The 20,422-nt window shown below is 41.1% G+C and overlaps 3 protein-coding genes across 16 annotated transcripts in view; 1 reads left to right on the top strand and 2 right to left on the bottom strand.

Annotated features, from left to right (window-relative positions):
• LOC308652420 (transmembrane epididymal protein 1-like) overlaps positions 1-20,422 on the top strand; it is an 85,482-nt gene that overhangs the window by 9,146 nt on the left and 55,914 nt on the right. For 8 of the 14 annotated variants that reach the window (XR_014022788.1, XM_081300255.1, XM_081300252.1 and 5 more), the window contains exons 2-3: positions 5,845-5,971; positions 16,632-16,709. Coding sequence is in view for 8 of the 14 variants with exons in the window: in XM_081300255.1 (XP_081156381.1) it covers positions 5,845-5,971; positions 16,632-16,709 (205 nt within the window). In the remaining 6 variants the exon portion in view is untranslated. Of the gene's footprint in view, positions 1-5,844; positions 5,972-16,631; positions 16,710-17,621; positions 17,654-20,422 lie in introns of those variants that run through there. The other 6 variants (XM_081300251.1, XM_081300259.1, XM_081300253.1 and 3 more) reach the window with 4 other exon arrangements.
• LOC308652449 (transmembrane epididymal protein 1A-like) lies at positions 665-1,582 on the bottom strand (the record flags this gene model as incomplete). The annotated part of the gene is made up of 1 exon (XM_081300297.1): positions 665-1,582. The coding sequence occupies one exon, from the start codon at positions 1,580-1,582 to the stop codon at positions 665-667; it is 918 nt and encodes a 305-aa protein (XP_081156423.1).
• Positions 13,691-14,590, bottom strand: LOC308652351 (transmembrane epididymal protein 1-like; the record flags this gene model as incomplete). The annotated part of the gene is made up of 1 exon (XM_081300093.1): positions 13,691-14,590. The coding sequence occupies one exon, from the start codon at positions 14,588-14,590 to the stop codon at positions 13,691-13,693; it is 900 nt and encodes a 299-aa protein (XP_081156219.1).

Raw genomic sequence — 20,422 nt, 5'->3', positions numbered from 1 at the left:
TGAAGTTGAAAAAGTACTGAGCATTTAAATGCTATTAAAACTTGAATTGTGCAAATTCAAGTTATTTTTTAAAGTCACTTTATGCATAAAATTCTGAAATGTACCAAACCTTAAAAGTTGGGTGTAGGAGGGGGGAGGCAAAAAGGGCATAATTTCAAACTGTGTACATCCATTATAAATCCCATTGGTGAGCACACACAATACCCACTGAAACAGGATGAGGCTTGGATGATTCCATTTTTGAATTATCAGAATCAATCTTTATTTCCTCAGGTAAAAGCAGTCACAGGTGCCTGGAGAAGCAGCAGCGATGGAATACCTGGGGGACTCTAATGCGCCCTCTGCAGAGACTCCTCCCTTCAAAGCCCTTCTATTGCATTCTCTTCTTTTGTGGCTCTGCTTGCATGCTGATTTATTCCCCTGATCCTCTTCCTCCCTCTCCCCAAATTCCATAAGCATCCCTTTTTTAGGGATGTTAAAGTGATGGGGGGCATATCTGAAGGTAAGGAGATATCAGCAGTGATATCTCAGAGACAGAAAATACATCAACTGCTGTCTTCTATGGCTGTTACCTTTATTGGGGAACAAAAATAAGGATGTCACACATGAGGCTAAGAGGACCCATGGGGGAAGAGGAGATGGGATGAAGTATGTACCAGGCACTCTAGGCTTTGTCTCGAGGTGAGCTCTTTGCAAGCAGAGGAGCCTGGTCTTCCTTGTCTGGCTGCTCTGTTTCCTGCAACAGCCTGTAGAGGGGCTCTGGAGTGCTCCTGTGATAGGGAGCTTCTTTAGACCCCATCATCTTCAAGCTGGAGTAGTAACAACGATGCCAAAAGTAAGAGAAGCCATAGATTCCAAACAGGCACAAGGCGTCACACATCACATGCCAGCAGAAGAAGGTGGTGACAAACATGAGATCATTCATGTCATCATCGTCCCATGGGTAGCCAGAGACTGGTCTGTACAGAATAAAGCCTGCCTGTATCAGCCAGGAGCCCAGGACCAGAATCAGCAAAGTCTCCATCATCCAGAGTTGAAACATCTCAGGAGCCCAGAGTTCTACAGTTAACACCAGCAACAGCAGGAACACCACCAAGATGAGCAGATAATGAACTTGCAGCTCAATCCCCAATGACTCCTTAACATGTGACACCATCAGTAGCAGGAGCTCATAGAAGGACAGGACCAGGGCACCTTTTTCTAGGACCACACACCTCTGAGGGAGCATGTTCTTGCTCATGACATCTACACAGCCATTGAGTATGAGGAGGGTGAACATGGTGAGGTGCTGCCACTCTTTTGGGTACAGAAACCTTGGTGGAAGCTCCCTGTTCATCAGTTTCAACGCTCCATTAGTGCAGCTGATCTCATAAATCACTAAGAGGGAGCCAGCCACTATCTTCAACAAACCTTCATAGGATATTTTCCACAGCCTGGCCCATCTCCCTTTATTCTTAGGAGACCACAAAGGATACAGGAGAGAGTCGTTGAATATCACAGCTCTGGAGACCACTATTGCTTGATACAGTCCATACAAAACCAGAAGCAGACCTGGACATACATGACCAATAAAGGTTCCCATTGAGGTACAGACTCAGAACTCAGGCCTGCCACACCTGGTGGGGCCACTTCAGGTCCTGGGCTTTGGAAAGAATTGCCTTCCACCTGCTTTTATTATCTCATTCCACCTTCTGCTTCCCCACAGAGAGGAAACATTTCTTGAGACAGACCTACACATTTGCGGAATATGGCCTCATTATTCCATCCCACTCTGGTACATTGGGAACAACCTGGCTTCTACCAAAGAAGGAAGCTGTGAAATGGGCATTCAGGGGCTCCTCTCCACAGCCCTTGAGGAGCTGCTAGTGGTATGGGTTCCTGTCTCCCATGTCTTCCTTACTCTTGTCCTCCCTGGTGCTCAGAGGAGAAGGGTAGAGGGAAATGGAGTGGGGTCAGGTTGGGGTATCCAGAGAAAGCCTGGGCACTCAGCAACTCCTGAGGATCCTTCAGGACTTCTGAGACATGGTTTTTGTCCCAACATAAAGTCAAATATTTTTGTGGACACATTTATAGTCATTTGGATATGTGGCCATGTAGTACATCTTAGCCTCTCCCTGCCGTTTCTATTCTTCTGTGACAGCCACATCTTGCAGACCATGATGAATGCTCCCTTCACCTCCTCTCCTTACCTTCAGATATGCCCCCCATCACTTTAACAGGTGTACTGGCCTGTAAATGAACCTCCAAAGCCACCCTTTGAAATTGATCTTGGGGGCTATGGTGGTTTTGTAGTGTGTCATCATAACTTAAAACAAGATTCCCAGAATGCCCTTCCCTGGATGGCTTCACGCTAGGGTTGACTCCAAGGGAAACGTTCCTGAGAACCTGGGAGTGGAAGTGAGGCAGCAGCTCAAGTACACCCTGAAGGTGGGAGTGCAGGACACCACTGTAGCCCATGCATTCTCTAACGATCCTGCTGGGGGCCCCCAGGTGTGAGCAGCACCCAGACTTATTGCTCCCCCCAGCTTCTCTTTGTCAGGAAAAGCACCTGATTCTTGTGCAGGTTGCCTGCCACTGAGGTGGTGAGAGACAGATGGCTCCAGTTTGTCTTGGTCTTACATTTCCATTTGTCCTTGCTTGTGCTTCACACCTAAAGTCGTATTCTTCCTTACTGTTGTCACATGAAATGACGTCAGGCCCACCACTCAATCTACTCAACCTTCCACAGCAATAGTCTTCCACAGACTTTGTCACCAGCTTCCACAGATAGGGAAGGTCTACTTTTTTGAGGGTTTTTTGTTTGTTTGTTATGTTTTTGCAATACTGGGGACTGAACCTAGGGATGCTCTATTGATGAGCTCATTGTATGTTGTATTGGGAGATAGTGTCTCCCTAAGTTTCATAGGCTGGTCTCAAATTTGCAATCCATCCACCTCAGCTTCCCGAGTAGCTGGGATTACAGGTGTGCACACAGTGCCAAGCAGCTGTACCTTTTCTTAAATCATCTATGTGCTGTATTACTCACTTCACAGTCTACCATTCATCCTTAACTAACCCAAGAAATTAAGGTATAGTTCTTTAACTGTAGATACCAATGTAGCTAGAAACTGGCTGTTGATATTTTAATGTGAACTCACCCATCATCAGCTTCATTTTTCTAGTTGACTAATGTTTAATGCACCTAGGAGTAGTCGTGGATATTGGGAAACCGGCAGTGAGCACAGGTACAAGGGATGGTGGAGAACCTGGTACAAGAGCATGTGAAGCCTTCATAGGGTATCTTAATAGTTCTGGGCTTGTTGCAGAGTGTGCAGGGAATAGGAGTGTGTCTGGGAGTGGTAGGGATCCTGAGGAAACAGGAAGGCCATCAGATGGTGAACCATGCTGACTTCAAGCTTCTGCATAAACCAATATCCTCACTACAAGCACTGTTGTAGGCAGAGCTGAGGCACTGCATACTGTGGGCGCCCCAATGGGAAGAAGGAGGGTTTACTCCAGAATGCCCAACACTGCCTGAGCCCTCAAGCCTATCCAGTGTAGGTATTCCTTAACTTAGGATAGGGTTATATCCTAAGGAACCCATCAGAGATGAAAACAGATTAAATAGAAAATGCAGTTGATACCGCCTACCTCCTGACCATGATAGCAAGTGTACTGTAGAGTTCTATTGTTTGCACTTGTGATTGTGAAATTGACTGTGAGCTGTGGCCCCATCCAGCATCTGAGGCAGAATCACCATATGTGTCAGTAGCCCAGGGAACTATCAAAACGCAGTATCTGTTATTCAGTTTCTACTAAATGCATGTTGCTTTTGTAATATCATAAAGTTGAAAAGTATTGGGTTGAACCTTCATAGTCAGGGACTGTCTCCACCTATTCTTTCTCAAGTGTGCTTAATGCCAGGAAACTTAAACTTCTCTGTCTCCCCTTAAGGATGGCAATAATTCAGATTGCCTCTGCCACTGAGAAATTTGGTGGGACTGGAGAATTGAATGCGAACACATCTGAAAAAAGCTTTGTTCTGCCTTCTGAAGGGATCTACTTTGCTCATTAAATTTTAAATTTTAGATATTTCTATTTAGTGTATAGTCACTGTTGGAAAAGCAGGTGAACTATATTGGAAAAAGGTACGCTCAAAACTACCTCTTACCCCGCAGCCTGGCAGTGACCCTTGCTGTTAGTGAGGTAGAAAGATGGTTTTAACAAGGATATGAGGAAGTGGAAATACATTTGGGTTCTAGTTCCAGTTCTCTCCTGATTTGTTGAAAATCATATCCTTACCTCAACAAACAAAGAAAAAAAAGTATATTGGACTTGATTTTGCATGGATGTTGTTACGTAGAGGGAAACATTGATAATCTTCTTCCTTCCTACCTTTGGTGAATTTTCCAAACCCTTAGAAAGCACTGTAGAGTTCAATGCTCAGAGGGAGGCAGTTCAAGGGGAAAATCTGCCCGTGACAGTTGCTATGTTAATCAGGGAGGAGAGAACCCCAGGTGCTCTCTTTGGTTCTTGGGTTTGCTCTGGTAAAATCATAGGGTCCAAGTATCATCAGGGCCAGACCAGGGAACCTGTGGCTTGCAGGCAAAAGATCAGCCTCTTTCCCACAATCATTCCCCCAGCTGTGCCTGTCCACTATGTGCAGGCCATCTGTGGTCAGAAAGGAGGAGAGAACAGCAGCACTGACCCAACAGCAATGGGAGGTTGCAAGTGCAGACAAGTAGACCCACTAAGGTCCCCTCTGGAATGCTCAGGCCCCTGCCTTGGCCAGGCATCAAGGATACATGTTATGTTGTTCATTAACACCTGAGCATCCTGATCTCAGGACTTTGAAGATAGGAATCTTCCACAAAAAGCAGAATTTGCCCACAGTAGTGGAGAAGGAAGCCAAGCGGGTGAATGATTAGCAGAACTGCCAGACTGCCCGCAAGTCTGTGGACACCAGGTACCTGCCGAGTGGTTTATGGGTGTTTAATGGGGAAGCTGGCTTGACCACAGGAACCTGTGGAGGGTCTTCATGGCCTGGCTGCTCCACAGTGGACTCTCCAGACCTGCCTCCCCTGCCAGAGGGTCTCCACATTCCTGAGGGTCCCACAAATGGCTAGTGTCATTTTCTCTGCATCATGAAATGACAGAGTGAGTAAGAAGGTGCCAGAAATTCATTCAACATGAATTTACTCACTGGTGTGACGGAGCCTGCTGAGTGTCCCAGGGCATACACAGAAGGACATGATAACAAAGAGCGGGTAAAATTTAGTGAAAGTCACCATATCTCAACACGCATACCACTAGAGAATGGTTTAGATCTCTGCTCCATAGATATCAAATGTCACTTAGGTAATTTAAATGTTTTCTTCGTGATGGGGATTAAACCTCACACGTGCTACAGAATTCTGCTGAGCTATGTCCTCAATTCCCTAATTTTATATTTTCTAACAACTGCATAAAATAATAAAAGAGCAAAATCAATGATATATCATATTTAATATCTTCAATATGTTATTTCAACAAGTAATTCACATAAAATTGTGAACCTCCTTATCTCATGCTAAATCTTCAAACTCCAGTGTACGTATCAATTAAGACAAGCCAGGTCACAAGGACTTAATGGTCACATGGAACCAGTGGCGATCACATTGGATTGCATAGATTTAGACAGTGTAGAATGACGTGTTGAGTGAAGTACATGTTGTAAAGTTTTCTTAAAGGAATATTCCATGCAGATGTAGACATCTGGTTGGAAATGGCACCTCCAGAGCTACACTATGAACTTCTTAATGGCAATGAGATTTTAATATGATGGTTTCCAGAAGCAAAATTTAATTTAACTCCTTTCTCTTCAAGAGGGACATCATTATCATCAAAAAGTGCTGCAACTCACCATCCTGCAAAGCAGAAATGCACCACGGAGAGAGGAGGCCAGAGGCTTGCAAGAATCCCACAGAAAATGGGTCCATGGAGACAGCACAAGGTCAGAGACATTCCCTCTGTCCATGCTCCAAGCTCTCATGATCATATTTCAAGTAGGGGCTACTTTGGGATTGACTTACAAAAACACGTTTCACAACACATGGGAAACACATTCTAATTTCTTAATTCAAAAGGAAATATATCTTTGATCGTTCCTGGCACATCAACTCAAAAATTTCCTCATGAAAATTTCCTATAATGTAAGCTTTATACTTCATTGCAAAATCATGACTTGGATTTCACCACTCAACCTTGTTGATATCGTGTTCTTTACAACTATCACATTTCAGCAGCTGCAAGTTTCTTTTTCTCCTGGAAGCTTTTGGCAAGAGAGAAGCATGTAATCATCCTACCCTGCGATACCTCTATCAATACTAGGACTGTGATGTTTTCTCACACCCATAGATGATTTCTCTTCCAAACCACATATATAGTTGGACGTTGAGATTTATCTTTTGTTCCTTTTCTTCAGGATTCTTTCTTTTTGTTTAAGTTTGAAATTATTTTCATTTAATAGTATAAAATATCTTGGCCGGGTGCAGAGGTGCACACCTGTAACCCCAAGTCCCCCAGCAGCTTGCGAGGCTGAGACAGGAGGATAGAAATTTCAAAGCCAGCCTCAGCAATAGTAGTGAGACACTAAGCAACTCAGTGAGACCCTGTCTCTAATTTTAAAAAAATACAAAATTGGGCTGGGGATGTGGCTCAGTGGTTGAGTTCAATCCCTGGTATACCTCCCCATTCCCCACCCCCCAAAAAAATACACACACACACACACACACACACACACACACACACATATCTTGGGAGGAAAAGAAAAACAAAAAATACAAGGGCAAATTTTTACTCCGTGAGATTCTCAGAGCCATCACTGGCTCAGTAGACCCCAAGATGAAACATACACTGTCAAAAAGCATTCAGCCACCAATGAAGATGGCATTACTAGGGATTTGGATCAATTTCACAAAGGAGTCAGAGAATCCCATTGTAGAGGATTCTATTGCTGTTTCCATGGCAATCTTCTGGAATTGGTGCCATTTTTTTTTTCACCAGACAAATTGAGTCCTTTACAAACTGCCGACTTGGCTCAACAAACTGCATTTCCTGATCCTGGATTGCCTGCTTCACCACCACTTAAGAGGCCCGAGAACTTGTTCGAGATTCTTAATTGTGTAGTTGGGGAACCCATCTCCAAATTTCAAATTCCATGTGAGAAATACATCTGTGCTCACTCCACTCCCACAGTGTAGAGGTGCTTGTGGGAGGGAGGGGCCCAGGCAGGGACTACACCTCCCGCTTCCTGGTGGCCATCAGAAGAAGGTGTTTAGAGAAGATGTACACCCCCTACGACATGGCCGTTAAGAACTTCCCTCCCATCCCTCACCTTTCCTGTTTAACTTCTGCTGGCTGGATAGGGAACTTAAGGCCCTACGGAAGGGCAGGACTGAAAGATGGGAGGAGTCTGACTTCTGAAAGACCACGTGGAGGAGTGCCTGCCAAGCAGGATGCCTGCGTTTGACTTTAAGCATGTGGGAGAAATGACCTTAGGCTGTGCTAAGCCAATAAGGCTTAAGCATTTATCTGTTTTAAGTTGGTTACTATATGCTGACCACTATATCTCCCTATACTAAGAGGAGAGTAGGAGCTCCTGAAAATTCAATCCCTGGACATCAACTTTGATTTGACAAACTGCTTGACTAATCCCACTGCATCTCCTCCTTTACCTTCACTTTCTCAAATCTGGAATACCTAGGTGCCCTGTCTAGTGCAAAGGCTTCCTGGAGCCCAGGAAACTAAACTTGCAAGGGCTTCCTTCTGAGCAACTACTGGGACATGAATAGGGATAGGCCTGCTCTCAGTCCTTGAGAGCTCTCACTGCCCACAGCATAGGAGTCAGCAACACTGACTCTCCTTCCATCAGGATCCCTGCTTCACTCCTATAAGGTGTTCAGGTCCCAGGGCCTCATTTCTCAACGTGATACAGTGTTTCCTGTCACTGACCAGGATAAACCTTCCCTGAAAATTAAAGTCTCTTATATTGGTTTTCTATTGCCAGGCAATAAATCAGCACAAATTCAGGAACTCGGGCAACACTAATGTATTATCCCAGGTTCCATGTGTCAGCAGTTCAATGTGGGTTAACTGAGTCCTTTGCCCAGACTCACCAAACCCATTTCATGGTGTCACTCAGGGCTCTGATTCTCATCTGAGTCTCACTGGCTGGTGGAAAATTTGTGTTCTTTGCAGTTCTAAGTCTGAGGCTCTTGTTTTCTTACTGGTGGTTAGCCGGGAGCTTCTCTCTAAAGCAACTTGAAGGTGCTGTCAGTTCCCTGCCATGGATTCCCAAATACGACAGATTATTTTCCTCCTGCCAGTGGGAGCAAATCCTTGACAATGCACCTTCTTTTAAAGGGTTCACCAGACTAAGTCAGACCCACTCAGGGAAACTCCCTATGGATCAATTCTAAGTCAACTGATCAGGGACTACTCATAGGAGTGACATTCCATTACATTCTGTGACTCCACCTGCACTCAAGGAGAGAGGATCATACAGGGCCTGTGTGCTGGGGCAAAATCTTCCAGCTCGGAGTTCTGCTTGCCACAGCATTCCCTTCTTCTTTGTGTTCATTATCATAAATTGCAACATAATTGTACATCTTTGTGTCTTTCTTATTATGGTACTGTCAATCCTTGCATAGAACCTGGAAAACAGCTCTTTAGGGTTTTATTAATGGATTAATTAATCCCATGGTTGTCTGGATTGAATGTGGAAGGTCCTTTTAATTTATTAGCCATGTTTACATATTAGTCTTCTTCATTGTGTTTTCATTTTTGTGAAACTCAGTTGTGAAACGTATTTTTTTTCTTGCCATTGTTTTGATCTCTGGTAGTGAATCTGTTTAAGGACCTTGCCAGCTGTGCAGAGCCTCCGGTGCTCTTTCAGGTAGGGGTCCAGTGGGAAATACGTGGAAACTCCAGCTGATACAAAGATACCTCTTATGTAGATAGGGGCAAGGTATAGAGATATCACCGGCATAGGTTGGGTAACACTTGTGCCCTTACTACCTCCAGGCTCCAAGGGTTGTGGGACATGGGATGGAAGAATTTCCTGTTATGTGTAAGGATTATGTAGTGGGTTGAGTAGTGCCCCAACCCCCAAAACAGGTCTAAGTCCTTACCCCAGATTCTGTGCATTCAACCTTATTGAGAAAAAGGAACTTTGCAGTTATAATTAAGCATCTCAAAATGAGATTATCCTGTATTTAGGGTAAGCCCTAAATCTAATGACAGGTGTCCTCCTAAGAAAAAGGCTGATGGAAATTTAAGACCCAAAGACACACAGAAGAGAAGATAATGTGAAGATGGAGGCAGATCTACAAGACAAGGAATACCAAAGATGGCTAGCAGCCACCAGAAGCTAGGAGAGAGACATTGAGCAGACGCTCCCTCAGAGCCTTCATTTCAGACTTCTGGCATCCAGCACTGTGGAGCTCTGCATTTCTATTATTTTGGCCCCTAGGTTAATAGAAAATGGTGCCTTGGGACACCAATACAGGTGTCATGGTGGCAGAACAGTATATGGACAGCCTGGGAAGCCCCGTCCCAGGAGCTCAGTGTAAAACCCTGACCTCGCTCTTCCCCTCACCTCTGGGCCCTTACTGGGGTTCATCATTGGCCACACCCTGCCAGGAATCAGAGGATCAGGTAGCTCACTGATGTGCTAGAGAGACGAGGTCAGCTTCCTGGGAAAGAGAGAGTGAGCAAGCCTGTTAGGGAGGCTTAGGAGGGACAGAGGATACACGGCACATCTCTTTTTCAGTTATAGATAGGGGTACCCATAAATCCTCATTTATCTCGAACAGGTTTGGCTTTTACCTGTTGTCCCAGTTCCCATGTTAAAAAGAATTAATTTTGCCCCTTTTCATCCTCACTCAGACTTGGTTAATTAGAGGGTCAATTTAGTAATAGGTCCACATCCAAGTAGATCTTCATTCAAATGGAGGTGGAAGTTCTGTAGGGTATGGTGAGCCAGACAGATTACCTCTCCTGATTGCCCTATGGTCCTAGACATTGTTGACAGGTATAAGACAACTTCAAACCTTTTGAAAACACTGAACAGGAACATACCTTACTGTATCATATGCCCCATAATTTCTGCATTTAGCTATTTTCCCTTCATCATGGAGATCCTTACATCAGGCACACTGACCTCCCTTGTTTGTTTTAACCCTGCACAATACTCTTTAATTTATTTAAACACTGCCTGATTGGTGAACATTTGTCATTTGAACTTCCCATGCAAACAGTGCTCAGTGACCATTCTGGTGCATACCCCTTTGTGTATATGTGTAGACTTCTAGCCTGTTTAATTGGTCATGTGCTGGTACTCGAGCTACCTGTAGAAGGAAGCTAGGGCTTAAAAATAAAAATCTTCCAGGAAGGTGGACCTGACAATACGGACCTGATCAAAATGTTGGGAGGATGTTTTTCAAGACGTTTTTAGGCCCTTAGACAGATGTCCACTGTAGGTCAAGAAGTGGGATTGTTTGCATTCTAAAGTGACTGTAAAACAATGTAGACCAATTTATATCACTGTCTATAATTTACAATTCCATTTTCTCTACATCTTGTCCCACAGTAGATATTATTTTTAAATGCTTTTGACAATTTGGATAATCTGATGGGAGATCTTACTTTATGGAAATCCATTTTTCTTCAAAATGGGCTGAGATTTTTGACCTTAAGATCTTGAATTCTAAGACCTATTAATATCCTTTGTCCTTAAGTTAGACTTATTTCTGCTGGCCTGTTAATATTTGAACACCTCTATATACCTGGATATCGATTTTTTTGCCTGTTATGTATGTGGAAAATATTTCTTTCACGGCGTCTCTTTTATCCCTTTAATTATGACTTTTAGTTATAAAAAAACATAAATGAAATGTGTAATCTTTTCAGAACTTTTTTTTGCTCAAGAAAGCTTTTCATGTTCTTCATTATAAAATATATTTATTGGGGCTGGGGATGTGGCTCAAGCAGTAGGGCGCTCGCCTGGCATGTGTGCGGCCCGGGTTCGATCCTTAGCACCACATACAAACAAAGATGTTGTGTCCACTTAAAAAAAACTAAAAAAAAATATTAAAATTCTCTCTCTTTTTTTTTTAAGAGAGAGAGAGAGAGAGAGAGAGAGAGAGAGAGAGAATTTTTTAATATTTATTTTTTTTTTTTTTTAGTTCTCGGCGGACACAACATCTTTGTTGGTATGTGGTACTGAGGATCGAACCCAGGCTGCACGCATGCCAGGCGAGCGCGCTACCGCTTGAGCCACATCCCCAGCCCAATTCTCTCTCTCTTAAAAAAATTATAAAAAATATATATTTATCATTTTCAAAACATTGTAGAGTCATATTGCTCACTTTAACCTTTTAACCATTTATTATTTATTTTGTGTATTGCTCACTTTTTATTGTGTAAGTTTTTATTTTTTTTCTCTGTGGGGAGCCCATTATTTCTCAGATTAATTGAAGAGTTTGTCTTTAACACATGCTTCACTCTCATATTCTATATTTCTCTTTCTGGAGTTTCTATTATATTACACTATGTTGGTTTGGGGTGAATGGTAGTTGCTTGATCCTATATCATGCTGTTTAATTCTTGAATTAATTTTATATTGTACTGTGAAAGCTAGAAGTGCAATACCTTCTGGGAGAAAACAAGTCCAGGTCTCTTTTTTTGTATTTTTTTTCAGATATATTTTAGAATAGGTTTGCTGAATTCTGTAAAGATTATATTGGAAATTTTTAATGGGCATATTATATATACATCTATATGAAAATGCAAGTATGTTTTGTGGAAAAACTTATGAGATACTATGTTGGAAGAATTTCACTAAATATCAGAGGCTTATTTAGCAGTTTAGAAGTAGAGTACAAATTACTTGTTAAAGCAACAAAGAAGTGAATTCTGAGTTTCTTCATCACTCCCATGACAGTATGCAAGATGGCAATATAAATATGGGATCACAGATGAAAAATGATGGGGGAGAGCATAGGATCTACATATAATGGGAGAAGAGAGAAAGATTAGAAGCATTTTGTCCCAGGTTTCACTCTGACTTGCACTCACAATGTAAGCTGCAGTCACGAGTGTGGAGAACCATCATCCCACCCTGGGGCACAGATCAAGGTGTGAAGCACACCCTCTTTAGAAGGACTGGAAACAGTTGCACTGTTCTTTGTGCATATCAGGTATCCATCCCCTGATTTCTACCCATTTTTTCTAAATTAGTCACATTCCCATTCTTTGCAGAGAAGTCTTTGGAGCCCAGGGAACAAAGCAGAGTTTTGTTCCTACAAACTTATGTCTTTGTTCTGTCTCTGACCAGCCATGAGTCTTTGATCGAATTCCCCTTTAGAGTCTTTGGATTTTCATATGTAAAATGGAAAGTCAACATAGCATACCTCATGAAGTTATGGTAAGCAGTGATGTACAGAATAACAATTCTAGTCAGGTTGGTGAAGTTTATTGTACACATGGACCTGAAAGAGAGTGGGCATGCTAACTATACGATTCATGCTTTAGACTGCTGATACCTCCTGAGACAGAAAGGGAAACCTAATTGGAAGTAAATAAGACTTTATTAATAATCCGTTTTGTATAGGCAACTGATACTCTGGAATCTGCAGAGGAAACTAGAAATAAATGCCTTGCTCTTAGAGAGCCTAACTCTCAGGTAGTGAGGCAAGACCTTCCCAAGAGAAACAATATGACACACAGGAAAAAAAGGATATTTGCAGCCTGGGTAAAATGACAACAGATTTGGAGAAATTGCTGATGAATTCAGATTCAAGGAATATGTGAGAATTTTCAGGGTGGTAGACCTCTTGTTGGTGGCTCTATAAGGGGACTTAACGGTGGCATGAAATTACAATGCATAGGGAAAATGTGACTGGCAGTGGGTTTTGTCCAGAGTACTATCTGGCAGGCTTGAGTCCAGGATATAGTAAATGATCTAGTCTACTCTGGTGGGGCTGATGGTAGGCAATTAAGTAGCTGAGCACTTTGCATTGACTGGATGAGAGGACAGGAATGAGAAAGTGGCATTCAGTGAATGTTTGCTTTGAGACAACTTGACAGCAACTTTGAGACAAATATGAAAGTATTAATTCTGACTTGATGTATAAATTTGAAACCATGCTAATCCACCCAAATTAGAACATATATACACACATATATGATTCTGATAATTTCATCCAGGTGGTGTGAGTTGAGCTGAATCTGCTTATGACATTGCATTTGAATCAATTACTTGATCGACCGAAATACCCATCATTGCAGTTCCAATTTGCTCTTTGTTACTTAGTTAGAACCTTGAGAAGCAGCTAGTGATGGCATTCCTGCTGCACTCTGCTCTGTTCTTTTCAGAGGCCTCCCGTTGTTCTCTTCCTACCATGGTTATTTCTTACATGCTTCCCTGCTCTTGGTTCTCTTATTCCTCTTCCTCTTCCCCTCACTCATAGTGTCTCATCTGTTACTTCTCCATGCCATTCTCTTCCTATGTCCTCAGTAACTAGAGGCTCAACTCAATGACAGGGCAATTGTTGGGATCAACTGTTGGTCTTTGGGGCCATTACCTTCATTGGGGAGCAACAAATGTGCCATACATGTGGCTGAGAGGATCCATTGCAGGGCAGATGGGGTGAAGTATGTGCTAGGCACTCTAGGCCTTATCTCGAGGTGAGCTCTTTGCAAGCAGAGGAGCCTGGTCTTCCTTGTCTGGCTGCTCTATTTCCTGCAACAGCCTGTAGAGGGGCTCTGGAGTGCTCTTGTGATAGGGAGCTTCTTTAGACCCCATCATCTTCAAGCTGGAGTAGTAACAACGATGCCAAAAGTAAGAGAAGCCATAGATTCCAAACAGGCACAAGGCGTCACACATCACATGCCAGCAGAAGAAGGTGGTGACAAACATGAGATCATTCATGTCATCATCGTCCCATGGGTAGCCAGAGACTGGTCTGTACAGAATAAAGCCTGCCTGTATCAGCCAGGAGCCCAGGACCAGAATCAGCAAAGTCTCCATCATCCAGAGTTGAAACATCTCAGGAGCCCAGAGTTCTGCAGTTAACACCAGCAACAGCAGGAACACCACCAAGATGAGCAGAGAATGAACTTGCAGCTCAATCCCCGATGACCCCTTAGCATGTGACACCATCAGTAGCAGGAGCTCATAGAAGGACAGGACCAGGGCACCTTTTTCTAGGACCACACACCTCTGAGGGAGCATGTTCTTGCTCATGACATCTACACAGCCATTGAGTATGAGGAGGGTGAACATGGTGAGGTGCTGCCACTCTTTGGAGTACAGAAACCTTGGTGGCAGCTCCCTGTCCATCAATATTATTCCTCCTTCAATGCAGTTGTTGACATAAACCACTAAGAGCGATCCAGCCACTATCTTCAGCAAACCTTCATAGGATATTTTCCACAACCTGGCCCATCTCCCTTTCTTCTTGGGAAGGCACAAAGATTGGAGTGAGTCACTGAATATCACTATGGCCTGGTACAATCCATTACAGAAAAGAAATAGCCCTGGGTAAGCATGACCATGGAATTTCCCCATGAAATTACTGGTCTATTTGATTAAGGAGGTAAGAAGAAAATTCAGGACTTCTCTGTTCTCCTTTCCCTCATGGGCCCCTCAAGTTTTCAGTGCTATGCAGAGCTAACTTCTTTCTACTTTTATTACCTCCCTCTGCCCACTGCACTCTCCCACAGAATGGAAAGTTCTGGGCAGGTGCCTACACTCTGTGTGAAAGGAGTCTTATTGTTCCATTCCATTCTGGAACACTGGGAACGGACTGACTTCTGCCACAGAAGGAAGGTGAATATTTCTAAATGTGCACCTGCAGGGATGTATACTCTCAGGATTGCTACCTAGGGGCCCTTTAGGAGCTTCTGATGACAATTCATGGCTTGTTTCCTTCTGCTTATGCCCAGTTCTCAGATTATGTGAAAGGTATCCGATCGTGGAGATTATCCAGAGGATTGGGTTATGTACAAATTTTTGTGTATTCTGCAAGACCTCTTATTCATATCTTGGGTCATATACTGAAGACAGATATATTCTTTATGGAATAAAAGTTATTAACATGTGGGTTTGTGTTCACATATGCAGATACTGAGTTCCTTCTTGGTCTTATCATTTTTCTGTTAACAGAGAGATTTTAGAGACCACCAAGAAAGTGCTTGCCTCTCCCCCTGTCTCTCTCCACTGGATAATAAATGAACCTAAAAAAAATCTTCTGAGTTCAATTTTAGAGTGTTATGGTGCAACTTATTATTAAAATGCATATACAGGTATGTGAGGCAAGTAGATCCAGTGAACTGCTTATATTTTAATGTGAATTAATGCCTCGACTTTATTCTCTTTGTCTAATACTTAGAGGTAAAAAGTCCTGGGCATTATATAACAGCCAGCTTCATATGAGGGAATGCATCCAAGGCAAGAATTTTTTTAAATAAAAATTGTTTATAATTATGGTACACAATTTATTGTTTTCATATACATTGTGAAATGAGTACAGTCAAGCCATGACATACCTGTCACCTTATATAATTACTTTTTTGTGGTGAGAACATTTAAATTCTGTCCGCAAATTTCAAGTATATAATGCCTCATTATTAATCTCAGTCATGGTGCTATCTATTAGCTCTCTAAAACTTATTCATTTTACATGACTATAACCTTGTACCTCTCGGTCAAGATCCCTTCTTTTCGCAACTTCCATTTCTGCTTCTGGTAATCACCATTTGTTACTCTCTGCTTCTATAAATTCAAATTTTTAGAGTCCATGCATAAGTGAGATCATTCAATCAATGTATTTTCTTTTTAAGCTTATGTCACTTAACAATAGTGCCCTCACCTTGATCCATGTTGTCCCAAATGACAAAATTTCCTGTATGAAGGCTGAATAATACAGTGTAGTAATTTTCTGTTCCAGGCTCTGTTGATGGTCAGGTTGCTCCTGTATTTTGGCTGTTACAAATAATGTGCCAGTCAACCTGGGAGTGCAGATAAGTTGTCTGCTGATTTTGTTCTGGATATATATGGAGAAGTAGAATTGCTAGGTTATATGGTAATTCTATTTTTGATCTTTTGGAGAAACTTTCATACTGTTTTTCACACTTGCTTCTCCAACATTTCCACCAACAGTGTACAGTCGTTCCCTTTCCTACATTACCCCCAACATCCATTATTTTTTGTCTTATTTATTTATTATTTATTTTGTTGTTATTGCTTTGTTTTGTTGTACTGGAGACTGAACTCAGGGGTGCTGTACCACTGACCTACATTCCCCACCCTTTTAAATTTTTGAGACAGGGTCTTGCTAAGTTGCCCAGGCTGGCCTTGAACTTGTGATCTGCAGCCTTCCCAGTAGCTGAGATTAGAGGTGTGCACCACCATGCTTGACCGGTCTTTTTTATAAGAGTCATCCTAATGTGTGGGGGTAATATCTCATTGTGATTTTTATTTGCATTTCCCTGTTGAGCACCTTTTCATATACCTGTTGGCTACTTGATGTCTGCTTTGGAAAAAGATCTGTGCAGGTTCTTTACCCGTTTTTTTTTTTTCATAAATAATAGAAATTTATTTCTCACAGATCTGGATGCCAGGAATTCCAAGATCAAGGTGCCAGCAGATTCCATGCCTGGTAAGGGCTGCTCTCTCTGTTTCCAGGGTAAGTAAGTTGCCTTGTTACTTTATCCTCACATGGCAAAAGATGGAAGTGCAAAAGGAGAGGAACACTAATTCCCTCCAGCCCTTTTATAAGGTGGTTAAATACACCTCATGACTTAATTACCCTTGTGAATGTCCCACTTCATTTTTAAATATATTTTTATTTCTAATTGACACATAGTAACTGTATACATTCATTGGGTACAATGTGCCATTTTAATACGTGTATACAGGTATAATGATCAGATCAGGGTAATTGGCATATCTATCAGCTCAGACATTTAAAAATCCTCTATACTAGCTGTTTTGAAATATTCAATTAAATATTGTCAATCATAGTTATCCTGCAGTGCTATAGAACACTAGAAGCTATTCTTATCTAACCTTACCTGTTTACCCTCTAAACCCATTAACCACCCTCTCTCCACCCACCCATCCTTGATACCAAGCTCTGGTAACCACTATTCTGTTCTGTGCTTCTTTAAGATCAGCTTTTTAGCTTCTGAATGTGTCTTTCTTCCTATGTCTGACTTGTTTCCCTTGGCATAAAGTTATTCTGTTCCATCCATGTTGCTGCAAATAATGGATTTTATTCTTTTCTATGACTCAATAATATTCCATTGTGCATATTTTTATTTTCCATTTATCTGTCCATGGACACCTAGGTTAATTCTATGTTTTGGCTATTATGAATAGTGCTGCAATAAACAAGAGAGTGCAGATATCTCTTTGATACACTGATTTAAATTCCTTTGGATATATACCCAGTAGTAGAATCACAGGATCATATGTTAGTTCTATGTCCAGATTTTTAAGGAAACTTCACACTGTTTTCCACAATTGCTGAACTAAATTTACTTTTTCACCAATAGTATATTCTTACCAGCATTCTTTTTCTTTTTGTTAATAACAGTTATAACAATGAAATGATATCTCATTGTGGTTTTCATTTGCATATATCTGAAGAATGGAAAACATTGTTTCATATATTTGCCAGCCATTTATATATTCTCTTTCAACAAATTACAAAAGGTAATTTGCTCATTCTTAAATTGGATTATTTGGGCTTCACTCTTGAGTTGTTTGAGTTTCTTATATACTCTGGGAATTAATCCCTTGTCAGATGAGTTAGTTTTCAATATTTTTCTCCCATTCTGTAGGTTGTCTCCTCATTCTGTTGATTTTTTTCCTTTTTTATACAGAAGATTTTTAGTTTGAAGGGATACAATTTATCAATTTTTGCTTTTGAGGCCTGTGTTTCTGGGGTCATATAAAAAAAGAAACTGCCCAGATAAATATCCTGAATTATTCTCTAAGTTGTTTTTTTTTCCTTCTAGTAGTTTCATGCCTTACATTTAAATCTGATCCATTTTGAGTTAATTTTCTTTTTTTTTTTTAAAGAGAGAGAGAGAGAGAGAGAGAGAGAGAGAGAGAGAGAGAGAGAGAGAGAGAGAGAGAGAATTTCAATATTTATTTTTTAGTTCTGGCGGACACAACATCTTTGTTTGTATGTGGTGCTGAGGATCGAACCCGGGCCTCACGCATGCCAGGCGAGCGCGCTACCGCTTGAGCCACATCCCCAGCCCAACTTGAGTTTATTTTCATATAGGGTGAGAAATAAGGATCTGATTTCTTTCTTTTATATGGATATCCAGTTTACCTGGGCTGTTTGTTGAAGAGATTTTATTTTCTTCAGTGTATTTTTTTTTTTTTTTACTGCCTTTTTGGAAAATCAGTTGGTAGTAAATATGTGGGTTTACTTCTGGATTCTCTATTTCTGTTGGTCTGTGTGCCTGTTTTTATGCCAATATCATACTGTTTTAGTTATCATGGCCATTTAGTATATTTTAAAGTGATATATTATAATGCCTTCAGTCTTTTCCCCCCTCTTTCAGGATTCCATTGACCACTCAGTGTCATTTGTGGTTTCATACATATTCTAGTTTTTTTCTTATTCTTATGAAGAATATCTTTGATGTTTTGATAGGAATTGCATTAAATCCATACATTACTTTGGGTGGTTCAGACATTTTTTTTCAAGAGAGAGAGAGAGAATTTTAGTATTTATTTTTTAGTTTTTAGCGGACACAACATCTTTGTTTGTATGTGGTACTGAGGATCAAACCCGGGCCACACACATGCCAGGAGAGCGCGCTACCACTTGAGCCACATCCCCAGCCCCTGGTTCAGACATTTTGAGAATATTCTTCCTTTCCAGGAACATGGGACATCTTCCGTCTTGTGCATTTGTCCTCTTTGATTTCTTTCATCAGTATTTGTAATTTTCATTGCAGAAATTTTTACTTGCTTTGTTACATTTATTACTAAGTACTATTTGTAGCTATTACAAATGGGATTTCTTTCTTAACAATTTTTTTATATGTTTATTTTCTATCCTGCAGCTTTTCTGAATTTGTTTATCAGTTCTAACTATTGTGTGGTGAAGTCAGATTTTTCCATACATGACATTATATCATCTGAAAACTGGTATTGTTTGACCTCCTCCTTTCCTATTTGAATTCTTTTTATTTATTTATCTTGTCTTATTGCTGTGGCTAAGACTAACAATAGTGTCTGTATGTGTGTGTGTGTGTGTGTGTGTGTGTGTGTGTGTGTGTGTGTTTTAAGACAGCATCTCACTGTGTTATCCAGGCTGTTCTCAAACTCCTAGACTCTAGTAATCCTTCTGGCTCAGCTTCCTGGTTAGCTGGGACTACAGTTGCACACCAATTCTGTACTGAATAAAAATGATGAAAATAGACATCCTTGTCTTATTCCTGATCTTAGAAGGAAAATTTTTAGTTTTACCCCGTCCATTCAACATGATATAGGTTGCAGATTTTCCATATGCAGATATTATTGTGTTGAGGTATATTCTGTCTACACCTAAATTTGTTTAGAGTTTTTATCATGAAGTGATGTGGAATTTTATGAAATGCATTTTCTGTATCTATGGGGATGTTCATATAGTTTCAAACTTCATTCTATTGATCAATGTACTATGTTTATCAGTTTGCTTATATGAACCATCCTTGCATTCCTGGTATAAATCCCACTTTGGTCATGGTGTAGTTGGATTCAGTTTTCTTGTATTTTGGTGCATTTTTAGGTGCAGTTGGATTCAGTTTTCTTGTATTTTGTTGAGAATTTTTGCATCTCAATTTATTAGACATATTGACCTGTCTTTTTCTTTCTTTCTATGTCCTTATCTGGCTTTGGCATAAAAATACTGCTTGCCTCATAGAATGAGTTTGGAAGTGTTCCTGCCTCCCAGTTCTTTGGATTAGTTTGAGAAGAATTAGTGGTAATTCTTTAAGAGTTTCACAGAACTCAGCAGTGAAGCCATTTGGTCCTGGGCTTTTCTTTGTTGGGGGGCTTTTTATTATGGATTTTAATATCATTACTTGTTATTGGTCCACTCATGTTGTTTATTACCTCATGGTCGATTTTGGTAATTTGTATGTATCTAGAAATTTATCCATTTCTTCTAGGAATGGCATGTTGTTTATTGGCATGTTGTTTTTCATAATAGTCCCTAAAGATCCTTTTTAATGCTGTGGTATTGAAGCCAGATTTAAAGATAGGTAGTTAGTGTAGTTAGGTAAATCGGGTCTAATATCCAGTAAGAGGAAGATGGAGCCCATCCCAAGGAAATGTTAATGAAGCAGCTCCCAGCAAAGGTGGAGATGCTAATCCAAAAGCCCTTCCTGCCCA

The sequence above is a fragment of the Spermophilus citellus genome (genome assembly GCF_964194105.1).
Source record: "Spermophilus citellus genome assembly, chromosome: 6".
NCBI lineage: Eukaryota > Metazoa > Chordata > Mammalia > Rodentia > Sciuridae > Spermophilus > Spermophilus citellus.
Note: the sequence above shows the minus strand (reverse complement) of the source record. Positions and strands in the feature narration are given on the sequence as shown.